The 24,639-nt window shown below is 45.6% G+C and overlaps 1 protein-coding gene and 1 long non-coding RNA gene across 5 annotated transcripts in view; one reads left to right on the top strand and one right to left on the bottom strand.

Annotated features, from left to right (window-relative positions):
* Window positions 1–1,359: 1,359 nt before the first annotated feature.
* On the top strand, window positions 1,360–24,639 carry LOC127054899 (uncharacterized). The gene is made up of 5 exons (XR_007775360.1): window positions 1,360–2,305; window positions 20,175–20,309; window positions 20,393–20,478; window positions 20,766–20,917; window positions 23,240–24,639. It is a non-coding gene; the product is annotated as an uncharacterized LOC127054899 (long non-coding RNA).
* TESK2 (testis associated actin remodelling kinase 2) overlaps window positions 8,047–24,639 on the bottom strand; it is a 115,877-nt gene continuing 99,284 nt past the window's right edge. For all 4 annotated transcript variants that reach the window (XM_050961146.1, XM_050961143.1, XM_050961144.1 and 1 more), the window contains 2 exons: window positions 16,105–16,252; window positions 8,047–13,202 (listed from right to left, as the gene is read on the bottom strand). In XM_050961146.1, the coding sequence (XP_050817103.1) occupies window positions 12,190–13,202; window positions 16,105–16,252 (1,161 nt within the window). In that variant the 3' untranslated portion in view covers window positions 8,047–12,189. The remainder of the gene's footprint in view (window positions 13,203–16,104; window positions 16,253–24,639) is intronic.

Genomic DNA, 24,639 nt, shown 5'->3' with positions numbered 1-24,639 from the left:
GGGGCTCTGTTCTAACATTGCCATAACTTTCACCAGTTAGATGGCCTGGGGCTGCATCTTTCAAGAACCACAGCCTAGCTCAGAGCTCCCTGGGGTACCTTGAATAGGCGGCTGGCCGGCCTGCCTCTCTCTTCGCAAGGAGAATAGAGATGCTGCTTTAGCTAAACCCATTCTCGCCAGTGAGGGGGCAGTAAGAGGCCAGAATTGTGACTCTAGTTTCCAGAGGATTGGATTCCCTTGTAAGGGCAGAAAGGACGACACCCTAGCTCTCATATTGCTCATGGGTGGAGGCAAGTATCTTCCCACCGTAGGTGGTGGGTTCCCAGGGACTGGCGGTTTGCTGCTATCCCATTTCTCCTCCCTGTGGGAGGTGATTTTTCACCCATGTCCCTGAGAGTTGGGGCTATGAGTGGGGGGCATGTCTCCTCCCTGTCCCAGCCAGGACAAAGGGAAGGGGGAAGCTGTTCAAACAGGCAGGAACAATGTGGGGCTGACAGGGCCCCTCTGGCCTGAGCTCCCCAACCACTCCCTCCATCCCCGGCCTCCCTCCACCCTGAGTATTCCCTACTCTGCAAAAAAAATTCTAATGCGGAAGTGTTGGGAATAACTCATGGGAAAGGAACTGGGGATTAGGAACCTCTTGACCAAGTGACCTGCTTTCCTTTCATCATCTTACCTTAATTGCGTAGCTTCAGAGGGAAGATGTTTAATGCTAACATTCCTACAACAATACTTGTAAAGGAAAATCAGAGAGTCTTCATGTGGAGTTCAGAGCATGTTAAAATACTGATCTTCCCCCAAAATGTTAATGTCAGGGTAAAGCTTCCATGCAGCCTGGAGGCAGAGAATAAGGGACAGGCACAGTACATATTCTCCCAACTCTGCCAAGGTAGGGCTTGATCGCTGAGTAGGGATGTAGCATTGGCACAATCACCACAGTATGTCTCCTTGAGCCACCCAGGGGCTTCCTGAAAATCCTGTAGCTAGTAGGACCCTTTATCTTGCTGTATGTGCTAGTTAATTCCTGTTTTGGCTGAACCAGTGGTGCTCTGACCTGTTCCTGATCTAGCCTTGAATAACTCCAACATAACCCCTCACCACAGAGCGTGGAGGCTGTTCTGCTGGCCAAGATTAGCTTGGGGAGGATTAGAACCTGCATTTGAGCCCCAGCTCTGTACAAACAAGTTGGACAAGCCAGGTGCTGCTTCTCAGCAACTTCTTGCTCGTGGGCCCTGAAATTTGGACCACCTGCCCTATACCGCACCTTCCTGAGGCAGAGCTGTAAACAGGAGTTTGAGTGGGAGTTGTGTTGGAGACGGAAGGGAGTCACTGGAACCGCTCTGAAAGAACTGAGTGAGGACAGTGGGTCTCCTCTTAGGGCACATTCTCACCAGGGTAAGCCTCCTTGGCTCCAGCACCTCCTGGGTCTGGCCTCAGAGCATTCAAGGTCTCTGTTCACTCTGTGAGCTCCCTGCCGTGACTCCACCTGGCTGGGGCACCTGGGGAAAGGCCCCATGCACCCCACGACAATCAGTGACTCTCAACCAGCTTGGAAAACAGAAGGGTTTGTTAAGCATCAGGAACACAGCCTAGTACAGATCTTGTTAGCACAGAAATTAGGAACATTCAGGAAAGCCATCTTGGGGGTTCCTGGGCCCTGGGCTTCTCCACTTGAGTCCCAAACCAGGAGACTGACCAGCTCCCGCAACAGCCCAGCCTCAGTCATGACCTGCTGCCCTGCCTCCTTCCTCTCTTTCCCCCATGGCACCTGGCCTGCACCTCCCACTTCCTTCTCCAACACCTCAGGCTGATTCTTGGAGAGGCAGGTCCCAACATCAGTTGCCAGGATACAGAATGTCGACCATTGTCTGTGCCCAGCAGCCAGACATCAGTCACACTTGCTCTCTTGAAATCTCGGCAACGATCACACACCCTTGTTCCATACACAGAGGAAACTGAGGCACACACAGTATTCAGACAGAACTTTAAGAGCATTCCCCACTTAGTCACTGCTTTTTTCCTTGTTCAGTTCATAGTGGTTGGGAGGAGGCAGCGTGCTGTGAGAGAAGCAGAGCCCTGATTAGGGGGCCTATAAAGGCAGTCAGTGGCACAGGAGCCACAAGCAGAGCTGTAAACAGGAGGTTGGGGAAGGAGCATTTGGGTTTTTGGTTGTTTTCTCTTTTTCCTTGGCAGGACTTTAGGTGGGAAACTGACAGCTACCGCAGAGGTAGTGACTCAAGCAATGGAAGGGACAATGAAGATGACTGGATGTGGAAACTGCAGGACATACATGATCCTAGAACAGGTACCAGCAAAGAGCTTTGTATGAAGTGTAGCCTGATAGAGCTGTTGGAGGAGAAGATCTGAGGTTTGGAGATCAGGTGGAAATGATAGTTGAGTTTTTGAAGGAGGTTTGAGCAGATCATAGACTTTAAGGTTAGAAGGGACCATTATGATCATCTAGTCTGACCTCCTGCACAACGCAGGCCCCAGAATCTCACCCCCCTACACTCCTGTAACAAGCCCCTAACCTATGTCTGAGCTATTGCAGTCCTCAAATCGTGGTTTTTAAAGACAATCAGATGATGAAGCAAAGGCACGAGGAGGCTGAAGGGAAGAGTCAAGACTTGTAGGTGCCAGCTGGATTGAAGAACTCAAGGGGGGGGACCGCTGCGTGAGGAAAGTGGGCAGTGGAAACATGTGACTACTACAAGAACCAGGCAGAGGAAAAGACCAGCTAGTGAAGGAAAAATAGGGCTCAGGAACAGGCCTGAGTTGGAAAATGAGGAAGGGGCCCAGCAGGCAGTAACTGAAGCAGGGAGGAGAGAAGAGCAGAGCAGTTAGTTCCGAAAGAGGAGGGGAGGAGCCATTGGAGATACTCAGAGTTCAGAGCCCCTGGAGGATGCAGGATGACCTGCAGAAGATTGCAAGGGAGAATAAAACATGAAGACTCGCAGCCAGAAAGACTAAGGGAAGGCTGGAGAATCACGCCATCACCAGGAAAAGGCAGGTCCATGTGACTGGGGACTCCCTACTAAGACCACCACAGAGGTCTCATCTGATCCAGAGAACAGCAGGCTGAGCTGTCTGCTGGGAGCTAAGATATGGGATGTGGTCCTGAGGCTGAACCTAATGGGAGCAGAAAAGCCCTATAAATAAGAAAAAAGTGGGACTGCTATGCACTGAGGATGGAGTAGAGATTAAAGATCATCTGGTGTGGCCTGACAAGTGAACAAATACTTTGCCTCAGTTTTTAAATGAGGCTAATGGAGAGTTTGGGGTAGTGGCAGGGTGCCTAATGGCAGTGAGGATACAGAATTAAAGATTACCACATCCGAGGTGGAAGTCAAACTCAAACAGCTTAATGGGACTGAAGAGGGCAGGGGGTGGATAATCTCCATCCAAGAATATTAAAGGAATTGGCCCATGAAATTGCAAGTCTAAGAGCAAGGATTTTAATGTATCTGTAAATTCAGGGATTGTACCCTGACTGGAGAACCACTAAAATAGTTCCTATTTTTAAGAAAGGGAAAAGTAAATTACAGGCCTGTTAATTTGATCTCAATTATATGGAAGGTCTTTGGAACAAATTTTGAAAGAGAAAGTAGTTAAGGATATAGAGGTGAACAGTAGTTGGGATAAAATACAACATGGTTTTACAAAAGGTAGATTGTGCCAGACCAACCTCATCTCCGCCTTTGAGAAGGTAACTGATTTTTTAGACAGAGGAAATGCAGATCTAATCTGCCTGGATTTCAGTAAGACATCTGTTACGGTTTCCCATGGGAAATTAGTTAAATTGGAGAAGATGGGGATTAATATCAGAATTGGAAACTGGAGAAGGAATGGGTTAAAGAGGAGACTACAACGGGTCGGACTGAAAGCTGGACTGTCAGGCTGGAGGGAGGTTACTAGTGGAATTCCTCAGGGAATTATCTTGGGATCACCTTATGTAACATTTTTATTACTGACCTTGGCACAGAGAATGTTTTGTCTCATATTTGCAATGAGACAGCTAGGAGGTATTGCCCATATCATACAAGAAGATCTGGATGAGCTCGTAAACTAGAGTAATAAAAAGAATGAAATTTAATAGTACAAAGAGCAAGATCATGCATTTGGGGACGAACAAAAGAATTTTTGCTATAAGCTGGGGATGTATCAGTTGGAAGTGACAGAGGAGGAGAAAGACCTGGGTGTACTGGTTGCTCACAGGATGACTATGAGCCACCAATGTGACATGGCTGTAAAAAAGTCCTAGGTGAGGTATTTCCAGTAGAGAGGGATGTGTTAGTACCATTATACAAGGCACAGGTGAGCCCTCACCTGGAATACTGTGTGCAGTTCTGGCCTCCCATATGTAAGAAAGATGAATTCAAACTGGAACAGGTGCAGACAAGGGCTACTAGGATGATTCGAGGAAAAAACCTCCCTTGAGAGCTTGGCTTGTTTAACCTAACCAAACGCAGGCTGAGGGGAGAGCTGATTACGCTCTATAAATACATCAGAGGGATAAATACCAGGGAGGGAGATGAGTTATTTAAGTTAGCACCAATATGGACCCCAGAACAAATGGATATAAACAGGTATCAAGTTTTGGCTTGAAATTAGGTGAAGGTGAAGGAATGAATTGTAGAACTGCCTTCCATTGGGAGCAGTGGGGGCAAAACCCCTTACTGGCTTCAAGACTGAGCTTGACAAGTTTATGGAGGGGATGGGATGATGGGACTGCCTGCAATGGCATGTGGCCCGTTGGTGACCGCCTCTAACAAAAATCCCCAATGGCCAGAGACAGGACAGCCAGTGGGGAGGGCTCTGAGTTACTACTGAGAATTCTCTCAGGTGTCTGCCTGGTGGGTCTTGCCCACATGCTCAGGGTCTAATTGAGGGGTCTCAATCTCTTGGCTCGCGGGCCATCTGCTGCCCGAGAACCTCCCCACTGTGGCCTGCAGAGAGCCACGCTGCCAGCAATGTCTGCTGCAAGTGCTGCCTCCCTGCAGCTCCCATTGGCTGGGGGAGAGGGACAGCGATACCATCACTAGTTGCTGGGCAGAGTCAGCCATGGAGACAGCGTCACTTTTTTCCACAATGAACATAAACAGGTCAAAATACCGAACACAACTATCTGATGGACACCTTGCTGCAATCCTGAAGGTTTCAACTGCTCAGTCACTGAGGCCAAACAGCAACAAACTGACAGAACTGAAGCATTGCCAGGTGTCTGGCAAACATTAAACTCTCCAGTAGGCGAAGGATTGTATAAAGTTGTATGACCGTTATTTCTAAGAAATTCAAAATAAAACTACAATATAACATTTTCTTTTCTGAACACCATCTTCAGTAACATTATTGGCCTGCTGGGAGGATTTGAGGACTGGGCCTAGCCCTAAGGTAAATTGAGTTTGAGGCCCCTGGTCTAACTGGTTGCCTTTTTTGGGATCTGGAAGGAATTTTCCCCTGGGTCAGATTTGCAGAGACCCTGGGGTTTTTTTTTGCCTTCTTCTGCAGTATGGGGCATGAGTCTTGCAGGTTTAAACTAGTGTAAATGGTGGATTCTCTGTAACCTGAAGTCATTAAATCAAGATTTGAGGACTTCAGTAGCTCAGCCAGAGATGAGGGGTCTATTTCAGTGAGTGGGTGAGGTTCTGTGGCCCTTTCTGACCTTGAAGTCTGTGAGTAATGTGTGGCTTTTAAAGCACTTGAATAGTTGGGCATTAAAAATAAAGCAGAACAGCAGCTCTGCATAACTAGCACCAGAACTTAAGTATTTCAGTCTCATCTACTGGACCATGCTGCACTTCCCAGAAAGGGCCTACTGGGAAAAAGGCCCTCATCCGTGTCTAGAAAGGGGCGTACATCCGTAGTGTAGCACAAAGCCAGCTTGCTCTCTTCCTTGCTGATTGTAACTAGAGTAGTTCTCTGTTCTTGTCCTACCATCTTTCCTTTGCTCTTATTCCCACCAGTTTAGCCAATTTTTCATCTGGTCTTGAATTCCATTTCCTGGAAGGTCCCCGCTGTGCTCCAGCTATAGCAGCAGAAGACTGTTGTGGGAAACAGGGATGATACTGACCCAGGGCCAGTGGACACCAAGAGTAACCAAATACAGCAAGAGCCTGATACAGTTCAGCAGGAAGGAATGACTTTTGAAGCAGCCAAGTTATGGTCAACCCCTATGTAACAGCAGGCATCTCCATCTCCCTCTGTAGCAAGATACAGAGATTCTAAGGTCAGAAGGGACCACTGTGATCATCTCGTCTGACCTCCAGTATAACACAGGCCACAGAACAGCCCCAAAATAACTCCTAGAGCAGAGCTTTGAGAAAACCATCCAGTCTTGATTTAAAAATGGTCAATGGTAAATTGTTCCAATGATAATTACTCATTCTTAAATTACACCTTATTTCCAACCATTGGCTTGTTATACCTTTCTCTGCTAGATTGAAGAACTCATTATATAGTTGTTTCCCCTGTAGGTACCTATAGACTGTAATCAAGGCAACCATCAACCTTCCCTTGGTTAGTCTCAAAGAGCTTACTCTATTTAGTTTATCACTGTAAGGCAGGTTTTCCTAATCCTTTAAATCATTCTCGTGGGTCTTCTCTGACCCCTCTCCAGTTTATCGGTCTTCTTGAATTGTAGACACCAGAACAGTGTAGACAATTCCAGCAGCAGTCACACCAGTGCCAAATACAGAGGTAAAATAAATAACTTCTCTCCTCCTACTTAACGTTCCTGTTTATATATCTGAGGATCGCATCAGCTCTTTGTTCACAGCATCTCACTGGGAGCTCATGTTCAGCTGATTATCCATCCCCAAATCAGAGTCACTACTTCCCAGGAGAGAATCCCCCATCCTGTAATATTTAGCCATATTAAAATGCATATTGTTTGCTTGCGCTCAGCTTACCAAGCAATCCAGATCATGCTTGTGTAAGTGACCTGTCCTCTTTATTATTTACTGCTTCCTGCCCGTGTTTTAGTGTCATCTGCAAACTTTCAGTGATGATTTTATGTTTTCTTCAATAAAAATATGACATAGCATGGGGCCAAAACCTGATCACTGCAGGAATCCACTCGAAACACACCTCTGATTGTAATTGATCATTTACAATTCCATTTTGAGACCTATCAGCCATCTTTTAACTACTGAATGTATGCCATATTGATTTTATATCACTTTTTAAAAATCAAAATGTCACGTGGTACCAAATCAAATACAACATATTGTGAGTGTATTACAACACGATTACCTGCAAAGGCATCTAGCCCAGGGGTTCTCTCAACAAACGTTTTGGTGGCTCCAGAGTGCAGCCACCAACTCTTGCTGGTGGCCACTCTGACAATTTTTCCTGAAATAATTAACTTTAAGAAAAACAAACATACGCACAAAGACATGTCCAACTTAACTAAAACATCAACTCAGTGATCACAATCCCAAGTGTACATATGCAGAACACCCAAGACAGTGAGCATCCCTTACCTGGCTTCACTGCAGTTTAGGTGTCTTATTTCTATTTTAGATAAGTTCTTCAGGGTAGGGACCTTGGCTCAGATCCTCAGGGGTATTTAAGCATCTAACTCCCATTGATTTCAGAGAGTTAAGTGCCTTTGAGATGAGTCAGCTCTCACTGAAATCAATGGGAGTTAGATGCTTTTAAATACCTTTGAAGATCTAGGCCCTTCTCTCATTTTGTCTCTCTACAGTACCACACCTACTTCTGGTTTTCTATCCTGCCACATCATTCACTGTCTGCCAAAGAACAAGATAGGCAGCTGATGCTGTGGGGCAGTCGGTTTGCAGGCACTGAGCAGCATAAGACACTTTGGGAAGAGACAACGGATAAGTAACGTAGATGCCAACATTGCCCTGCACAGGATGCTTGTATGAGGCCATTTTTTTTCTAGTACCACTGCATGTAACTCAGCACTTTATAAAGGTGCTATATGAAACCAAATTTGTATTTCATACCTAGGAACTGTGAACACTTTTTAATGAGCTTGTGGGATAATCAGTTTTTCCACTTTTGTCCTTTTGACCACAAGAATCACCATTTTGTTTTATTTTTATTTTGAAAGCAAGTTGGGAAACAGTTTACAAAACTGATCAAGAAAAAAATTATGAAAATATTTAACTAGATTCATCTTTGGTTACTTCTTATTGCAGTTCCAATAAAACATACACCATTTCCATAGTTCAAAAAACATCAAAGTCAGAAGATCAATCAACATAAAAACAAGATTTGCTTTCTTTACATATTCATAAATATCCACAATATTAGAAAAAACTTGTTTTGCAAAGATTTTTTTTCTGGCAGTGTTAACTTACTATTGTACACAGGCTACAAACTTCTTCCTAAGCCTTTACTTACAAGTTTAGCTATTTACAGACTGCAAAATATTAAGACATAAAACTCCTTCATAAATATGAAAATAGATCATCTTGCAAAGATCTTTAAATTTATTTAATCAAATATCCACCTGCCCCCAAAGGTTATTTGTTTTTGCATAGAAATGTAGTGACATGCAGTATAACGACAGCATTAAGTGCAAACAGGAATTATTCAAGTGTCTTTAGTTGTACTGGCAAGAAATGTTCTGTACATGAACACCTTTCAACAAAGTAGAATAAACCTATTACAGCCCTTTGCCCTGCATCTGCTTCTGTTCAGGGGCAGCAATTTACCACATGTGCTTTCTTACTTGTATGTCACCAATCAGCAACAACAACAACAAAATAGCTTATAACAGACATTTAAATGGATCCAACATAGAAAGAGACGAAGTTATATTTCTTCAGATGTAGCAGTGTCTAGAAATAATTAAAAAAGCCAGAATTGCATCCATTAGAAAGTCAAAAACATGATAAAATTCAATCAGAACAAAGCTTTTAATCACATTACTGTAAAACGAGTGGTTTGCCTGAACTCATTTTTAGCAGTTTGTATTAATGGTCATCAGTAGCTGGGAGAAGCTGCCTCACCGTATGGGCTACTAACTATATTGTGAAGGACGACAGCATCTGGGAAGGGACAAGCGCCCAAGCTCCACCTAACCAATCTAGTCTAGCCTGGCTCTGCGTGGCCAGATGGACACTTTACGGTTAGTGTTAACCACATCAGACCGCAGAAAGACTTGGTTTTCTGCGACTTACCAACTGAAAAAACAGACTTACAAACATGTGCCACTCCCATCACATAACCTGGTCATGCTAACAGTCCATCACCATTCCTTGGCATTTCCATCTCTGTGACCCATCTCCAACTCGACACCACGGGCTGGAAATGACAGGGCCGTGCCCTACACAACGCAGCTGGCTTTGTTTAAACAGTGGAATACTCCTCCCCCCACAAACTAAAATTATTTTAGCCATTGTGTTCATAAAACGGCTGGGGAATACAGATTTTAAAAGCTACTGAAGCAAGGAAACAATTCACCCAGGGGAGGAGAGCGAGGAGAGGAGAGGAGAGGTCAGTCGGACAAGCCATGGATGTGTCCCATGCCTGTTATCTCCAGAGCCTCACAGTCAAGTTTAACAGAAGAGGTGAAAGCAGAGCTTCCAGTGCAACAGGCCTCCCCAGTGAGATGCTGCTGCAGCAGCATCATTGGTCTAAGACCTATGAACAAACAAGGAGGCGCAGTTCTTTACTCAGTCTTTGCAGTGGGACTGAAGGCAGAAGTAGGATGCAGGTTAGATTCCCTGCAGCCCAGTGATGCTTCCAGATAGAAACAATTCTTGTTATTGCTCATTTGCCGGACATCACATTCCTAACCCTGTCTTGTGACAGAACAGCAGCTGGTGAGAATGGTCTCCTTTGCGAAAGGCTACAACTGTAAAACAAGTCTCAGCTGGATGATTGTTATTTTGATTAGCTTGATAGTTTCTCAACCTTGAACAGAAACTGCATGTATGTGGGTAGCACCTGCCAGCCAAGAAGCTCCACACTCTAGCCTCCCAACTGCCTAGAGAGGATACACAAGACAGAAAAACTGCCAAAGAAGAAAGAAAGGATTGCTCTAGAAATCTGCACCTTTGTGATGGAGCAGGAGTGCAGGAGCAAAGAAGGGTTAGAAGACCTTATTAGGGATACACATTTTTTCTTTCAAGCTACCAAGACCTGTCCGATTGGCAAGGCCTGTACTAAGGATTTCAAGGAGGCCCAGGGATTCCTATTTAATTCTTCATAGTCAATGGGAAGGGGCAATGCTGCTGGCCACTTTCATGCAAGCACTTGAGAGAGGAAATTTTAAGTAATCCAGGGGCCAGGAGACAATTTACCACCCCACAAACCCAGGCTGCATCCCTCGTTCTCAAACAACCTTCCTAGCTGGTCTCTAAAAACCCCTTCTTCCTCATCCTCTATTTCTGTGGGGTGAGACAAGCAGAGGAATAACCTCATTTCCATCAGGGACACTGCTGCTTTACATTTCCTCTCCCACCATCAGTGCCGAGTCCTCCCAAGGTTTCAGCATTGAAACACGAGTCTCCAAGTGCGTACTTGGGGAGAAATTCACTCCAGTACCAGGGACCATTAAGTGATACAGAGGGGCTGTTGCAAATGTCAGTCTTACAGACAAGCTGATACGCAGCCCGGTGAGAGCCAGGAATGATAATACAGACAAAACCCCACACATTCTAATCTGAGGAAGTGCAGGTGAAAGGACCATATAGGAAGTTGTGCAAATATAACCACAAGACAAGCTTTCTGTGTATTTCTACCATAGGGCTAGCACCTGACTCTCCGACACACACAAATGTGCCCACAGTGGCTGGCTTTAAACACACTATTTTTTCTTTCAAATTTACATTCTGGTGGAAAAATAAAACTGCACTCAGATGGTTGCTGAAGGCAGAAGCAAATGGAGATACATGCGCCTGGTACTTTCTTTTTGCCAAAGCAATACATAACATGGAATTTATGGGGAGAAATTGATTTTCTTCAGTGTCCCTAACAAGCTGAAAGCCTTTGAGAGTCTGTCCTAATCCCCTTCTCAGTGAAAGGTTTCTTTAGATCTGCATGCACGTAGCTGAAAGCTTTGCTGTCAACTTCCATTGCACTGTAGGCTTTTATTCTTTGACAAATTTATTAAGAAAGCTGCTTGGTGTAAATAGGGACAGATTGTTATTGCAGTGGCAATGGCACCACATTAGGAGGAGGATGTCTCACAGGACTGGAAAAGGGTAACAGGACCCTTTTGTCTCTGGGTCACTGATTCATGCTTGGCCAAGGTCAGTAGTGAGTGACAAGTTGTTCCCAGAATGCTGTTTGGTGGGTGTATGTGGAAAGAGTTAATGGTGTCAATTCACTTCCTCATGGACAAGTGTCCACAACACAAAGCTCTTATCTGCAGTTTCACAAGAGGCCAGTGAGTGAATGTGCCTGAGCTACCCCTCTTTCAACCCAACAGTAATCTCCCTCTGTGGTAGGTTAGATACACAGACGGCTGCGTGTATGGGGGAAATCCTAAAGTGTTGTGTCCTGTACTGTGTCTGTAGGGATGCACACGGGTCTGCAGTCTCCAAGGCTGTCGAGCCAGCCTGTTTCACTGGGACTAACAGACCACTGGATCAGGAACTGAATCCCAGGGAACAAGCAGCATGCAAGAGAATGGTTTCCTCCTGTTCCTCAGCAGGGACTTGGTGTGCTGCTAAGTTTTCAGAATTGCTACCAGCAGAAGATTTGTGTTTTCCTTGCTTTTGAAATCAGTTTGTTCCAGAGTGTGGTGTGAGCCTACAGATCCTGTTAGAAATCTGAAGGCATTTGTTTCTGCCTGGCACTGTCCAAGAGAGAGCATTTCTTCCAATATCAGACAAGACTCCCAACTGAATTCACATGCACCAGCTAGACAGAGTGCTAAAGTGAAAGATGCAGGGCTGGGGTTCAAATCACTGACACTACCAAACGCTTGCTGCATACAGCCCTGCAATGATTATGGGACCCCAGGTGGGCATCCTGCCCGATGCTGGTTGCAGTAGTTGCCTCTTGTAGTGAGCTAAGGGATGATGTACACATTTAAAAATAAAATAAAAAAATACTGTCTCTTCAGATGCACTTTGCAGCCCCTGTTTGATGGCTGGTTTCTATGATCCACTGAAATATCCAAGACTTAGCACTACAGGAAAGTTAAAAACTAAGTGAATGGGGACCGTGTGTTCCCACAAGAATGTATCTGGGTTTTAAGCCCTCTCCTTAAATGTCACATTTTGACTGTATGCTGCCAGATGCTGACATATTAGGAGGTGCCAGTGAAAGTGGGGCAGAGCTGTCCATATCCAGCACTTCAAATGACAATGTCTCTCTGCCAAGCTCCACAGAGGGGTTAACATTGAATGGAGGCTTGGAAGCCTCTGGCAGTAAGTTCTTCCGGATCTCATCTTCCACCTCCATGTCTTCAGAGGAGGCACAGCTTGCAGACGATCTCAAGGAGCTGCCTTCCTCAGCGTTGACTGAATTCTGGGCTGAGCGCCCCTTGTATCTTAGCGACTCGGGCTGAGCCCGCACTAGCAGCTGGTTATATCCTGGACCCTCTCTTGTGTTCTTAACAGGACAGAATCCATTTTCCTCCTGGGACTCTGGCCCATCAGAGTAGTCCATGTCCTCCTCTTGCTCTGGCAACAAAGGAGAGTCCTGCCTGTGAGATCTGACCTGAAAGGGAGGGATTTCTGATACGCCATACTTACTGCTGCTCAGGAGTTTTTGCCGCATCTCAGCCCCTAGCTGGGTCGAGTCGCACCTATTGACTGTTGAAGACAGACCCCCAAAAGGGACATAATCTTTATGCAGAAGTTCAGGAGAGACTGGGAGAGATCTGCACCGCCTCCCAGGGGGGGAAGAGAATTCCTGCCAGTCCGTGCTATAAACCTGCTTTGACAGGAGCTGGCTAGTCTTCAGGCAGTCCTCTGCCTCTGGGGAGTGCAAGTCAAACACAAGGGAGATCACAGACCTGCTCGGCATGTCAAAAAATTTGATCTTCCCTCCCTTCAGATCTTCCCTGGCATTGAAGGGGTTGACTTTCCGTGCTGCCCCCTTGCTTGGTGTGTAGTAGGGGTCCTGTACATTGATCTTCCGGGAAGGCTTGCGAGAGAAGATATCCGACTGACTGCGTGACAGCAAGATACTGCGGCGTGGGCGGGGTGACTTGGGTGGGATCTTGTCATCCAGTGAACTCAATCGCTTTATTCCTTGTCCTTTTTCAATCAGCCCTGAATAGGAGAAGAGAAACACCTTTAGCATTGTGGCCAGACATGCTGCTGGCCTGGCTCACTCCATCTGGGTCACAACCTTACAAGGAAGGGGAAGATTCCTTACTTATAAATGATGCTGTCTTACAGGGAGCATCCTCCACAAGCACACACTCTTGGGTTACCTGTGAGTTCCTGTATGGCAGGGGTTCTCAGACTGGGGGTCGGGACCCCCCGGGGGTTGCGAGGTTATTACATGGGGGTTCGCAAGCTGTCAACCTCCACCCCAAACCCCGCTGTGCCTCCAGCATTTATAAAGCTGTTAAATATATAAAAAGGTATTTTTAATTTATAAGGGGGGTTGGACTCAGAGGCTTGCTGTGTGAAAGGGGTCACCAGTACAAAAAAGTTTGAGAGCCACTGCTGTAGGGGATCCCTGCGTGCAAGGAAGGTTGGGAAGTTTTGTTCCCCTTATTCCCAAGTGTAGGCGCATGCTCTTAATGCGCAATGATATGCATCTAGCATCCCAATATGGAGCCATATCCTTTTATGGCTTTTTTTTAATTTAAAACTGACAACTGAAGTAATGATTTAAAAGTATTGCCTCCCTGTGCTACTAACCTCTTAAATGATTCAAACTGAAGTAATTCTGAAGTTTGAATTTGCTTTTCACCATTGGTGCAGTTTTACTTTCTTCATTTCACTCAGACTGGTCAGTTTACCTATTATTTATGGTCAAATCTGTCCACACTAGGGCAGTGCTAGTTTTGGTTCTACAATACAGCAGGGAAGGGAAAACCCAAAGGAGACGGTCATTTTACAAACTTTGATGTGAATGAAAATTTGTTCATCTGTTTTAAACTTTTTATACAAACCCTACATTTTGAGTGGCCTTCAAGTCCCATGTCAGTAAATTCACAGGCCAATGAACAGGTCTTTTGAAGGGGACAGTTAGTAGCCGTTCTCTTTTTCTAGCTTCTTTTGTGTCCCATATACTAGCAGAACTAACTCAAGTGCAGGATCTGTTGCAGTAACTTACCATTAAAAAAAGCTAGAGCACAAAATACTAACACAAAAACGCTGTGAGTGAGGTTTTCACAAAAGCTTAAGACACCCCTGTGCTGTGAAAGGTGAAGGCAAAAAAATCAATACTTCCCTCTGGAAGTGGAGAGATTAAATTCCATATGAGCCTTCACACAGTACATTATCCAGTGCAGAAACTAGGCAGACAGTAGTTTGACTTTGTAACAAGAGGTTATAAACACTGTTTAAAACCATGTAATAAAAGCTGCATCATTAGAACAGGGTGGAAAAAGACGTTCATAATTATTCAGGAGGAAATTTTTTAAAAGGCTCTCCTGAGAGTTAGCACCTAACTACTACTGACTTTGAATTGGAGTTGGGAGCCTCTCTGCGCTTGGTGACTCTGGAAATCCCCCTCAGCTACCACAGGGCAATGCTGACTGATTAGGTGGGAAGTTGAAGATTTTCTTCTCAGGATTTTTGTTTGTGGGATAGATGCATATAGATACCTACTTTTCCTGGAGGCTCTGTTACAGTTTAGCCTGTACTCTAAAGGACATCACTGGTCCAGAGTGAAAGAGGTCAGTTAAGGAATACTGTGCAAGATCTCCCTATCACTATGGGAACCTGAGAGCTGCTGGGGAAGGAGGGAGGAAGAAAAAGTATGTATAAGAAGGGGAGCGTCCCATGGCACATGCTTTCCCCCTAGCCAGCACCCCACTGGTACACAGCCTCTTTTGTTTGCGATGTAGAACTTTTTGATTTTTAGAGGTGGACTGTTGGATTTCAACCCCAAAAGCCAACTATAAAAGCTGCAAAGGAGTCAGACTTCTCACTATCCTGCAATAATAACTCCTACCCCTCTGCACACTAGGTGGCACTGAGGCGCTGCACAGGAAGGGACTCCAGGCCACCAAACATTTCCCACTGGGTTTCGGTTTTAGTCTTTTTTCCAGAGCTCACAGCATTTCTGGACAAGAGATAAAAATCTTGTATCGACTGTGCCCTTTATCCTGAAGGATTCCAAAGCACGGCACAAATGCCACATGTACATACACCAAAGAACTATATTTAAACCAGGGTGTGGTGCGGATAAACCATGTGCCACACCGACAAGACAGGAAAAATTGCATTTATCATGCACCACTGTCTACCTCCAAATCCAATTCTGCCAGGATTCATTCTGCCGTCCCAAACCCCTCAGAAACTTTTGAGGCCCTGGAACCTCCTCATTGCTTTTTACAAGGGGAGGCAACACTTATTTGTAGCTCTGGCTACTTGCAAGATTTGAGAGCTTAATACTGCAATAGTAGGAGTTACAGCTTTTTGACTGGTTGTAGAGGTCTCTAAAAAATGTCCTTTCCGTCAGAGGTCTGTGTACAGTATGACCCGTGGTACTAAAGCATCTGGCTTTACAGAAGGAAGGAAATGTACAAGAACGGCCAGTAACTTTGGTCTGAAGTCATTCTCTATAAAACAGGGCCTGTAAGGAATGTGTGGTACGGTGGCAGGAGACAGAGAGGTCATTGTGATTTAAGAGTGCCTGTTGGGGTAGCATCTTCCTCTACATGGGCCATATCAGAACTTCGTTGTCAGTAATACCTGAGCGACAGACAGACATTGTTGGTCTAGGTAGACTATCCGTCTGTCTCAGAGTGGGAGCGCCTGTATTCCCTTTATGATCAGATACTGAAGCAAGGTTTTTCCAGCACACTGCTCAAGATGGAGCTCATTAAAGGAACTGGGAGAAAATAAAAAAAAAGTCTTAAATCTTACTTCTGTTTTTACATTTTTCGCAGGAAGTGGGTAGAAGGAACTGTCCCTTGTGATATGAAGTACTTTATCTTCACTACAGTCATCTCTAACAGCCATTGCAGAAATGCACCCCCCTCACTCACACCTTTGGAAATCGAGATAGGTTTTCTCTCTGGGCCATCCAGATTCAGCAACTTCCTCTCTCTTTCAGACTCCTCATTTCTCAGGCGGTTTAAAATCTCCTCCAGTGTTTTGACGATGTCGGCAAATGAAGGACGTAATTTTGGATCCATCTGTGAATGTATGCAAAAGCCAAATAAATCAAGTAGTCTCCTCCAAGCCATCCTATCTACAGAGCTGTGTAGATGAAGGGACAATTTTCAAGAATTTAGTAAATTCAGATTTGGAGGGGGCTGTTTTAGGAAGTGGAACATAATTTCATGCTCAGTGCAAACTTCAGGACAGTAAGTGGGGGGAAAACAGCAAGTACATATCACAGCCCATGTCCATTAGTAAATCTAAACCTAGCTGTATGGAAGACTTTACAATTAACTGTCAAGCCTCAGGCTTCTTATGTAGTGGACATGGTCTGGAGCCTAAACAAACTCCTTAAGGGAGAGTGCAATGTTCCTATTTGTATTGAGGAGTTCATAGTGCCAGGATCTCATTTCTGGATCCCAGTAACTTCTGAAGGCTTACATATCCATCCAGTTTCAAAGGATGCCAGGATCAGTGCAAATTATACTCAGAGCTGTTTGTTCCTGGTAAGCATGTCACTATTTTAAAAGTTTTTAAATTTTTCCTTGAACTGCTAGCGGCTGTTATGAAAAGCTGCCCGGACAGTCTTGCTAATTAGACAAGAATCTGACATCTTTAAATATTGTTGCTTTCCACTTTGCCCGTTCGTTTCCACATAGTGCCCAGCGTGTTGGTCCTGGAACTCTATTACAGAATTCCTGCAGCAGACAAGCAGCGAGACTGTATATAGTAGATAAAGCATCTGACAGGACCACCACTGAGCCAGCGAACATCTGTTGCCTAGTAGAAATATTTCTCTAGGTAAAGGTTAAACTAACTTTATGGGAAACCATGGTGACCCTTTCAAGGGACTACTCAAGATAGGGGTTGACTACTAGATACTGGGCCTTAGCACAGGTTGTGTGTTAAGTTGCTCTTTGTAAAAAGGTTTAATTCTGTAGAAAAAAATTAACTTAAATGCAAAGCTAGAAACACAAGGAAGACCATCGGCTAGAGGCAAAGAGAGAAGAAATTCTTGACTCCAAAATCAGTCCTTGCAGTACAGATAGCCTCAGACCGATGCCACCCGCAACACAATGCTCAGGAGGCAGCAAAGCTTTGTAAAAGGCTTTCAAAGGCTTCCCTGAACCTGCCCTGCAGTTCCTAGGAGATGGAACTGACTGAGGAAAACTAAAATCACTGGCCAGGGATGTAACATTATGGCGGAGAATTCAGACATACACCAATAAAGAATACATGACCAAATCCTCAGCCCCATTTTGGTTGCTTAAAATGGCACAAAAGGGCAGCTGGGTATTTCTGACATAGGAGACTACCTGGGGGGCGTACAGCCAGCATAGCCAGCTCTAATCTCTCCCCATGCCACAGAGAGTGGGAAGGGGTGGCGCCAGAGCACACTGCTTTGCCAATCTTTATCCATGTAATGGACCCCAGGGACCACTACAAGAAATTAGAACAGCTCTTAGGCCAGGATCTGTGAGGGGCAGAGGCAGCAGAAAGGTAGCTTAAAGACACCTTTGCCTCTTCCCTCCTCAGCTACTCCAGTTCTGCTCTGGTGCAGCTGAGGATTCAGCCCTCAAGACCATAGATCCCACAGCCCACCTTATACCCATGGGACTTTTTGAGTGAACATACATGGTTTCATTTGTAAGTTTGCATGCAGTGTGACTTTAGCTGCAGTGGGGACTTCACTTTTGGATTTCCTGGCTTGGCTGTGTTTAAATTCAACCATAACGGTGAATTACAGACTTTTTTTATGCACTGAACTTGTATTTCTGTTTTTACTGCTCTCCCTAGGCAGCCTTAAATGTTGTCACTTGCTGCAGGAAACACCGTGTCTCTGCATATTTATGGTGCAGCTAATTATGCTGAGCCACACAGTTTCCATTACTGTTTGCTGACTTGGGAAATAATAAGAACATGACATATGATTGCTTTCACCCTCAGCGCAGACCTCGAGGTATACTAGCAAGACTGCTTATTAGCAAAGCACGAAGTGTGTGTAAAGATTCAAGGAAACCTTATCTGGGTTCCTTTTCGCCATGTATATTTGTTGAATGAATTACAATATATGTCCTACAGTGAAAGGAATTTTGTTAATGGTTAAATTTATTTCTTGGTGCTGCTTTTGGGCCCACAGTCACACTCAGAGAAGGACCATTTAATTGGGAAGCGCATTTGGTGCTAGCTGATAAGTAACAATTCTCCTTCTGTAAATAAACCAAATTCTTACATGAGAATATAAAAGTCATTTCCCCTCTCAGAGAAAAGCATCTAGTGCTGGGAAGCCCCATGGTCTAACTGACTAAGCCTGGCCCTGGGAGCTGGGAACTCTCACATTTTAATCCTAGCTCTAATAAAGCAATTTAGTACTCGCTATATAGAATACTTCAAATGTTCAAAACACTTAATAAACGTTAATCGATCCTCAACACCCCCATGAAGTGTTCTCTTCACTGAATTAATGGAGAAATCAAGGCAGAGCAGTGCAGTGACTTCCCCATGGTCATAGGGAAAAGTCACTAGCAGCATCAAGAACAGAACCTGGGTATTCTTGACTCTCTTCCCCCAATTCCTCTAGACCAGCAGGGCCGGCTCCAGGGTTTTTGCTGCCCCAAGTGGCAAGGGGAAAGAAAAAAGCCATGATCGGCGGCAGTTTCACTGCACCACTTTCTTCGGCGGCGGCAATTCGGCAGCAGGTCCTTCCCTCCGAGAGAGACGGAGGGACCTGCCGCTGAATTGCTACGGAAGAGCCCGACGTGCCGCCCCTTCCCCGTGGCTGCCCCAAGCACCTGCTTGCTGAGCTGGTGCCTGGAGCCGGCCCTGTAGACCAGGCTGCTTTTGACTCTGCCACTAACTTGCTCTTTGTCCTAAAATAGCTTGCTAAAGGCCAACATTTCCAGAAGCGGCCTCTGAGTTTGGGTGTGCAGCTTGACGCTGTTGGATCTGATTATCAAAGCAGCAGAGGGCCCCCATCCAACTCAATTTATTGGGAGCACCCACATTTCCAACTGAATTCATTCAGGTGCTCAGGTACCTCAAACTCATGCCTAAAAGAAACTGTAAGCTGGCTACTCAATAAGAGACAGCAACAAGGAGAGATTACTTACCTTGTACAGTAACTAGAGTTCGAGATGTGTCCCCCTAGGGATGCTCCATGTCAGAATGTATGCACGCTTGGGCACAGCTGATCAGAGACATTCATCAGCAACGTCTGTGGGTCTGCGTCTGAGTCCTAGACACCCTTGTATGCCGGTACAGGGGTATGTACGGAAGGGCCAGACCTGCTGCCACTCTAGTTCCTTCTAAACCATGAAAATCCAGCGAAAGACTCCAAGGTAGAGGGTGGGTATCGCAGCACCCATAGGGATGCACATCTCATAGCACTCCAGTTCCTGTACAAGGTAAGAAACCTCCTCTTCTCCTTTGAGTAGTGTCCCTATGGATGCTCCGCATCAGGAGATTCCTGAGCAGTACCTCATTTACAAAGGAGGGTACCAAGGAGATGGATTCAGTAGGGACTGTAGAACAGTGTCCCCGAAAGCTGCGTCAGCTCTAGAAGAAGGCAGAAGAACAGAGGTGGGGAACATGTGCACCAAATACCAGGTGGCTGCCCTGCAGATGTCTGAGACAGATATATTTTTCAGTAGGGCTACAGATGTAGATTGAGTCCTGGTGGAAGAAGTATGAGGGTGGTGACACAACCCTCCCTCCCCTCACCTGGCTTCATAACTAAGATGCATCCTGCAACTCATTTGGACAGTCTTTGGGTGGAAATCATCTGTCCTTTCATTCCTTCTGGGACTGAGATGGAAGCCTAGGTGAACCTCTAAAGGGCCTCGTCCCATCTAGGTAAAAGGCAAAAGCTCTGTTTTTGTCCAGCGTATGTAGGCACACTTCTTAAAAATGCCAGTACGTGAATCTCCTGATTAACGTGGAATTCTGACGAACTTTTAGGTAGGAAGTGAAGATGTGGACGAAGTGTCACCTTACCACAAGAGAACACTAGCAGGTCAGCCATTAAGGCTCCAAGCTCCCCTCTCTCCTGGCTGAGATGATGGCTGTGAAGAACAAGGTTTTAAGGGACAAGAGGTAGGGGAAGGGATGAAAAGTTGTGATGGCAGGTAGATGAACCTTAATGGAGCTCAGCAATAAGCCTTGGTTTTTAAATTCAGCAGGTAATCCAGAATGTGTCTCAGGACTCGAGCAGAGATATAGACTGCTGGCTGCACTAAGTCTGGAAGTGTTTCCACTTCTGGAGGTAAGTTTGTCTTGTCAAGTGTTTTCTATCATTAAGCAACACTGTTTGTGGCTCTGGGGAGCAGACTTGTTCTATAGCACAGAGTCATCTAGTAGCCATGCGTTGAGGTGAAGCGCTGAGAGGCGGGGGTGAGTCCCGACTCCTGGACAAGGAGATTTGCTGTCAGGGGAAGGTGGAGAAGGGATTACAGACAGACATACGAGAATCAGATCTGGGAACTACACCATCCTCTTAGCACTGTCATGGTGGAGACAGGTTACTCATTTTTCTGGTTTCATTTGTTTAAGACCTTGAGCAGGAAAGGCGTCAGGGGATAAGCATATAGCAATGTGCCAGGCCAAGGGATGACTGCAGTATCTCCAGTCAAGTTGTGGAAACACACTCCCCTTGTTTGCATTGGATGGCATCACAAAAAGAGATTCTTTCTGAATGACCCTAGGTAAGACATCTCTCAAAATACTTTGCTGTTCATCTCCCACTCATGGTCAATAAGGAAACCCGCCATTGTTCTCTGTGCTCCTGGTAGATAAACTGCTGAGATCCGTATATGGTGTGATAAGCACCAGTTCCATAGTTTTAGCAATTCAGTGAATAAAAGACTGGAACCTTGCTCCTCATTGTCCATTGATATAATACATTGCTGCTCTATTGTCCAGCAATATTCTGATCAGGTGGCCCCAGATGTGGGGTGGGAATGCTGGCACGTGTAACAAACAGCTCTGAACTCTAATATGTCAATATGAAGGATCTCCCCCTGAGGCGATGTAATGCACACTCCCAATGAGGAGTCCATTTGCTCTGAGCTGTGATGTTTTGGGAGTGTGCACCCCAGTCTATCAGGGAGGAGTCTTTAGTGATGATCCTTGTGGGCAGAGGCTGAAAAAATGGAACTCCCACAAACACCTTTTTGAGGCTTTTCCACCAATTTAGGGAATCAAGGACCCTCTGAAGTACGGACACCCGCTTGGCTAAACTGTGCTTGTTGAGGGCACTGATGCTTCTCAGCCAGGCTTGAAGACACAGAGCGTAGTCTTGCTAAGGGTATTCCAAACATACAGGCTGCTACGTGGCCCAAGCCTTGCAGGCTAGCCCTTGCTGTAGTTTGCAGGCTGTATGGTATCGTTGAAACAAGGTTGGACATTGTGACAAATCTGTCTTTGGGCAAGTATTTCTGGTAGTGGTGGAAGAGCAGAGTGGTGCTGATGAAGTCTATTTGATGACTGGGTGTAAGGGTAGACTTTTCTGCATTGAGAAGAAAGCCCAGTAAGTGGAACAGAAATAGGGCCACAATGGCTGTTGTCTGTACCTTGAGAAATGAGAAACCTTTCAGGAACCAGTCATCCAGACAGGGAAAAATTATTATACCTATGTGGAGAAGATGGGCTGTGGCAGCCAAGAATAAAGATCCTTGGGGCAGCGCAAAGGCCAAAGAGTAGGATATTATACTGGTAGTGATCCCTGCCAACCATGAAAAGTAACATGCATCTGGGCGAGGAGTGCATGACAATAAGTATCCTGAAAAGCAAGGGAAACAAACCAATCTCCTAGGTCCAGGGAGGGAATTATCAGTGCTGGGGTGATAACATTCTGAATCACTGAAAACAAAGATGTTGGAAGTCCTGGGGGCCTAGAATTGGTTTCCACCCTCCATTTTACCTTGGGACCAGGAAGTACCGAGAATAGAACTCTCTTCTGACAAAGCCCAGTGCAACAGGTTTGATTGCCCTTAGCATTAGGAGAGATTGTACCTCCTGCCTCAAGAGACCCTTATGAAAAGGGTCCCTGAAGAGGGACGGGGGGTGAGGAGGGAGGACAAAAAGAAGGTGAACTGGATGAAGTAACCTGTAGAACTCATCTCCAGGATCCATCTGTCTAAGGTGATGAGCTCCCAAAAAGGTAGAAAATGGGTAAGAGTGAAGGGGGGATAGGTGCAGCATAGGATCTCCAGTGGGAGAGTTCGTGATTCTTGACCAATGATCAAAGCAGTTGTTTTCAGGGTTTTGCTGACTGTGAGGTTGCTGCAAAAGACAGCCCTTTCTCAGTGAAACTGGGCTTCTTCCGGGGCGTTCAGCTGGTTCTATGGGCTGGTATTGGATTTGGTGAGACTGTTGAGCTGTCTGCAATCCATAGTATTTTCTGCTTGCTGCAGGGGCTCAGGTGCCCAAAATACTCACAGTATTGCCAAGGAGTCTTCAAGAGAAGACAGGGACCAATCTGTGATGTCACTAAATAACCTGAGGCCCTCGAAGAGAAGGTCCTCAATCGTGTTTTGTACCTCCTGGGGAGGCTAGACGACTGCAGCCAAAAAGCTCGGCATTTGATTAGTGCCATAGCTACAGAACATGCAGCTGTGTCAGCAACACTGAGTGAGGCCTGGAGAGAGGCCTTGACAACCAGGGAGCTGGGCATGGATGTCCATTAGGAAATGTTGGGGTTCCCGTATCTCCTCCAACAGAATTTGTAAGGCCTTAAAGTCATCAGCACAGGCTAGTTTGGCAGGAATGACAGCTCATCTGGAAAGGAGGAGAATTTGTAGGAAGGTCGTGTTTCTTCTTCCTCAACTGGCTTTTGCTCCTCTTTAAGACCCTCCTGTGGATCAGGACCCAAGAGTGTTGGTGGTTGTCCCTGGTGTGTCCTCCTGTAAGATGGAACCCTATAGAAACGGTCTCCATAAGGGGCCCATGGGTTCCAATAAATCCACTGTAGTGGGACTTAAGGGAAGGTTGCAGGATCTTAACGCTGTCGTTCTTATCATTGCTAGGAGTTTCCTGCCGCAGGGTTTACCTCAACGGAGGGAGGCTAGAAATGGAGGAACCTTGAAAAGACACCTCTGAATCAGATGAGGTGTCATCCCCCATATCTATCAGAAGGGCAAGCGATGCCTATACTGGTGGTCGAGTTGGTACTGGGGCCCAGAGAGGGTCCTGTAACTGCATCAGTACTGGAGGTCAGTAGTTGGTTGGCTAATGAGATGGTACTGGAAAATTTTGTGCGATACCCCACGGTCTCCAAGTGCTCTATCAAAGGAGTTTTAGTCTGCCCTCCCCCTATTTCTTAGGTCTGCTTTAAAACCTGAGCAGGACTTGAGTCTGTCCCAGGCAGCAGAGGCAGCCTGAATGTCTGTCGCTGGGGGGGAAGACCTATGGCAGGTCTGGCAGGGTTTGAAGCTTGGGGTCTTTGCGTAACCTGTACTCAAGGCCACAGATCAAGGCCCAGAGGAAAAAAAAAAAAAAAAAAAAAAAACAGGCTCAGATCAGGCAAGTGAACTGGGGAAAGGGAACACCCCCCTGTCATAAAAGCACAAACTGTGTTAAATAACTAGAAACAAAGAAAATACCAAAGGTTAACAGAGAGTGGTAGCAAGCTGCATAGCTAGGTAAGGACACTGCAACGCTCTGTCTCAAGCTGCAGGTGGTTGAGAAGGAAATGGAGTGACAGCAGGTCCAGCCCCTTCCTATACACCTTCAGATCGGATCACAAGGGTCTCTAGGATGCAGGCATGGACCTGCAGACATTGCTGACAAAATCTCCAATTGAGAGTGCGTGGGTGTGCACGTCCTGACACAGAACATTCAGAGGGACATTACAGAAGTATTAAACGGTCACTTTTGAAAATTTGGCCCTTCATCTCTCTGTGCTTTAGTTCTGCTAGCTGTAAAAACAGGAGAGTGGAACCTAAACATCAGTCAATGTCTCTTCAGTGCTTTCAAAATGTAAAGTGCTACCTCACAGCTAAGTATCATTACAGTTTTATGCCAATGGCTGGCTGAAAGCTTCCTGTCTATTGCTCGACTCCACCCAGTTCTCCTAAATTCATTCATTTAGAGAACTGCTCTCATCGGGATTTTGTCATCTACTCTCTTCCCACAAGAGGCTACAAAGAAATATTAGGAGATTTCAGTGGTTCTTCACTGCTTCTTTCCTGCCTTCTTTATAGAAAGACATTCAAGAATTAATTTCTAATAAATCAGCGTGTCTGTGCACTATGGTGGCCGAATTCTAAGGGGTTCGTTATGTAATGCTAGTAAAACACAACTGGTTTTGACCACAGCACACATGGGTAGCCTGCTAGAGGTTGCTCTGCATGCCAGTTCCACTGGCTCAGTAAGCTGAGTGAGCACTAGATTTTTTTTTTTTTTTAAACAAACTTTAGTTCTGGAT

Source organism: Gopherus flavomarginatus, chromosome 7, assembly GCF_025201925.1.
Source record: "Gopherus flavomarginatus isolate rGopFla2 chromosome 7, rGopFla2.mat.asm, whole genome shotgun sequence".
NCBI lineage: Eukaryota > Metazoa > Chordata > Testudines > Testudinidae > Gopherus > Gopherus flavomarginatus.
The sequence above is the reverse complement of the archived record's forward strand: the minus strand, read 5'-3'. Positions and strand labels throughout refer to the sequence as shown.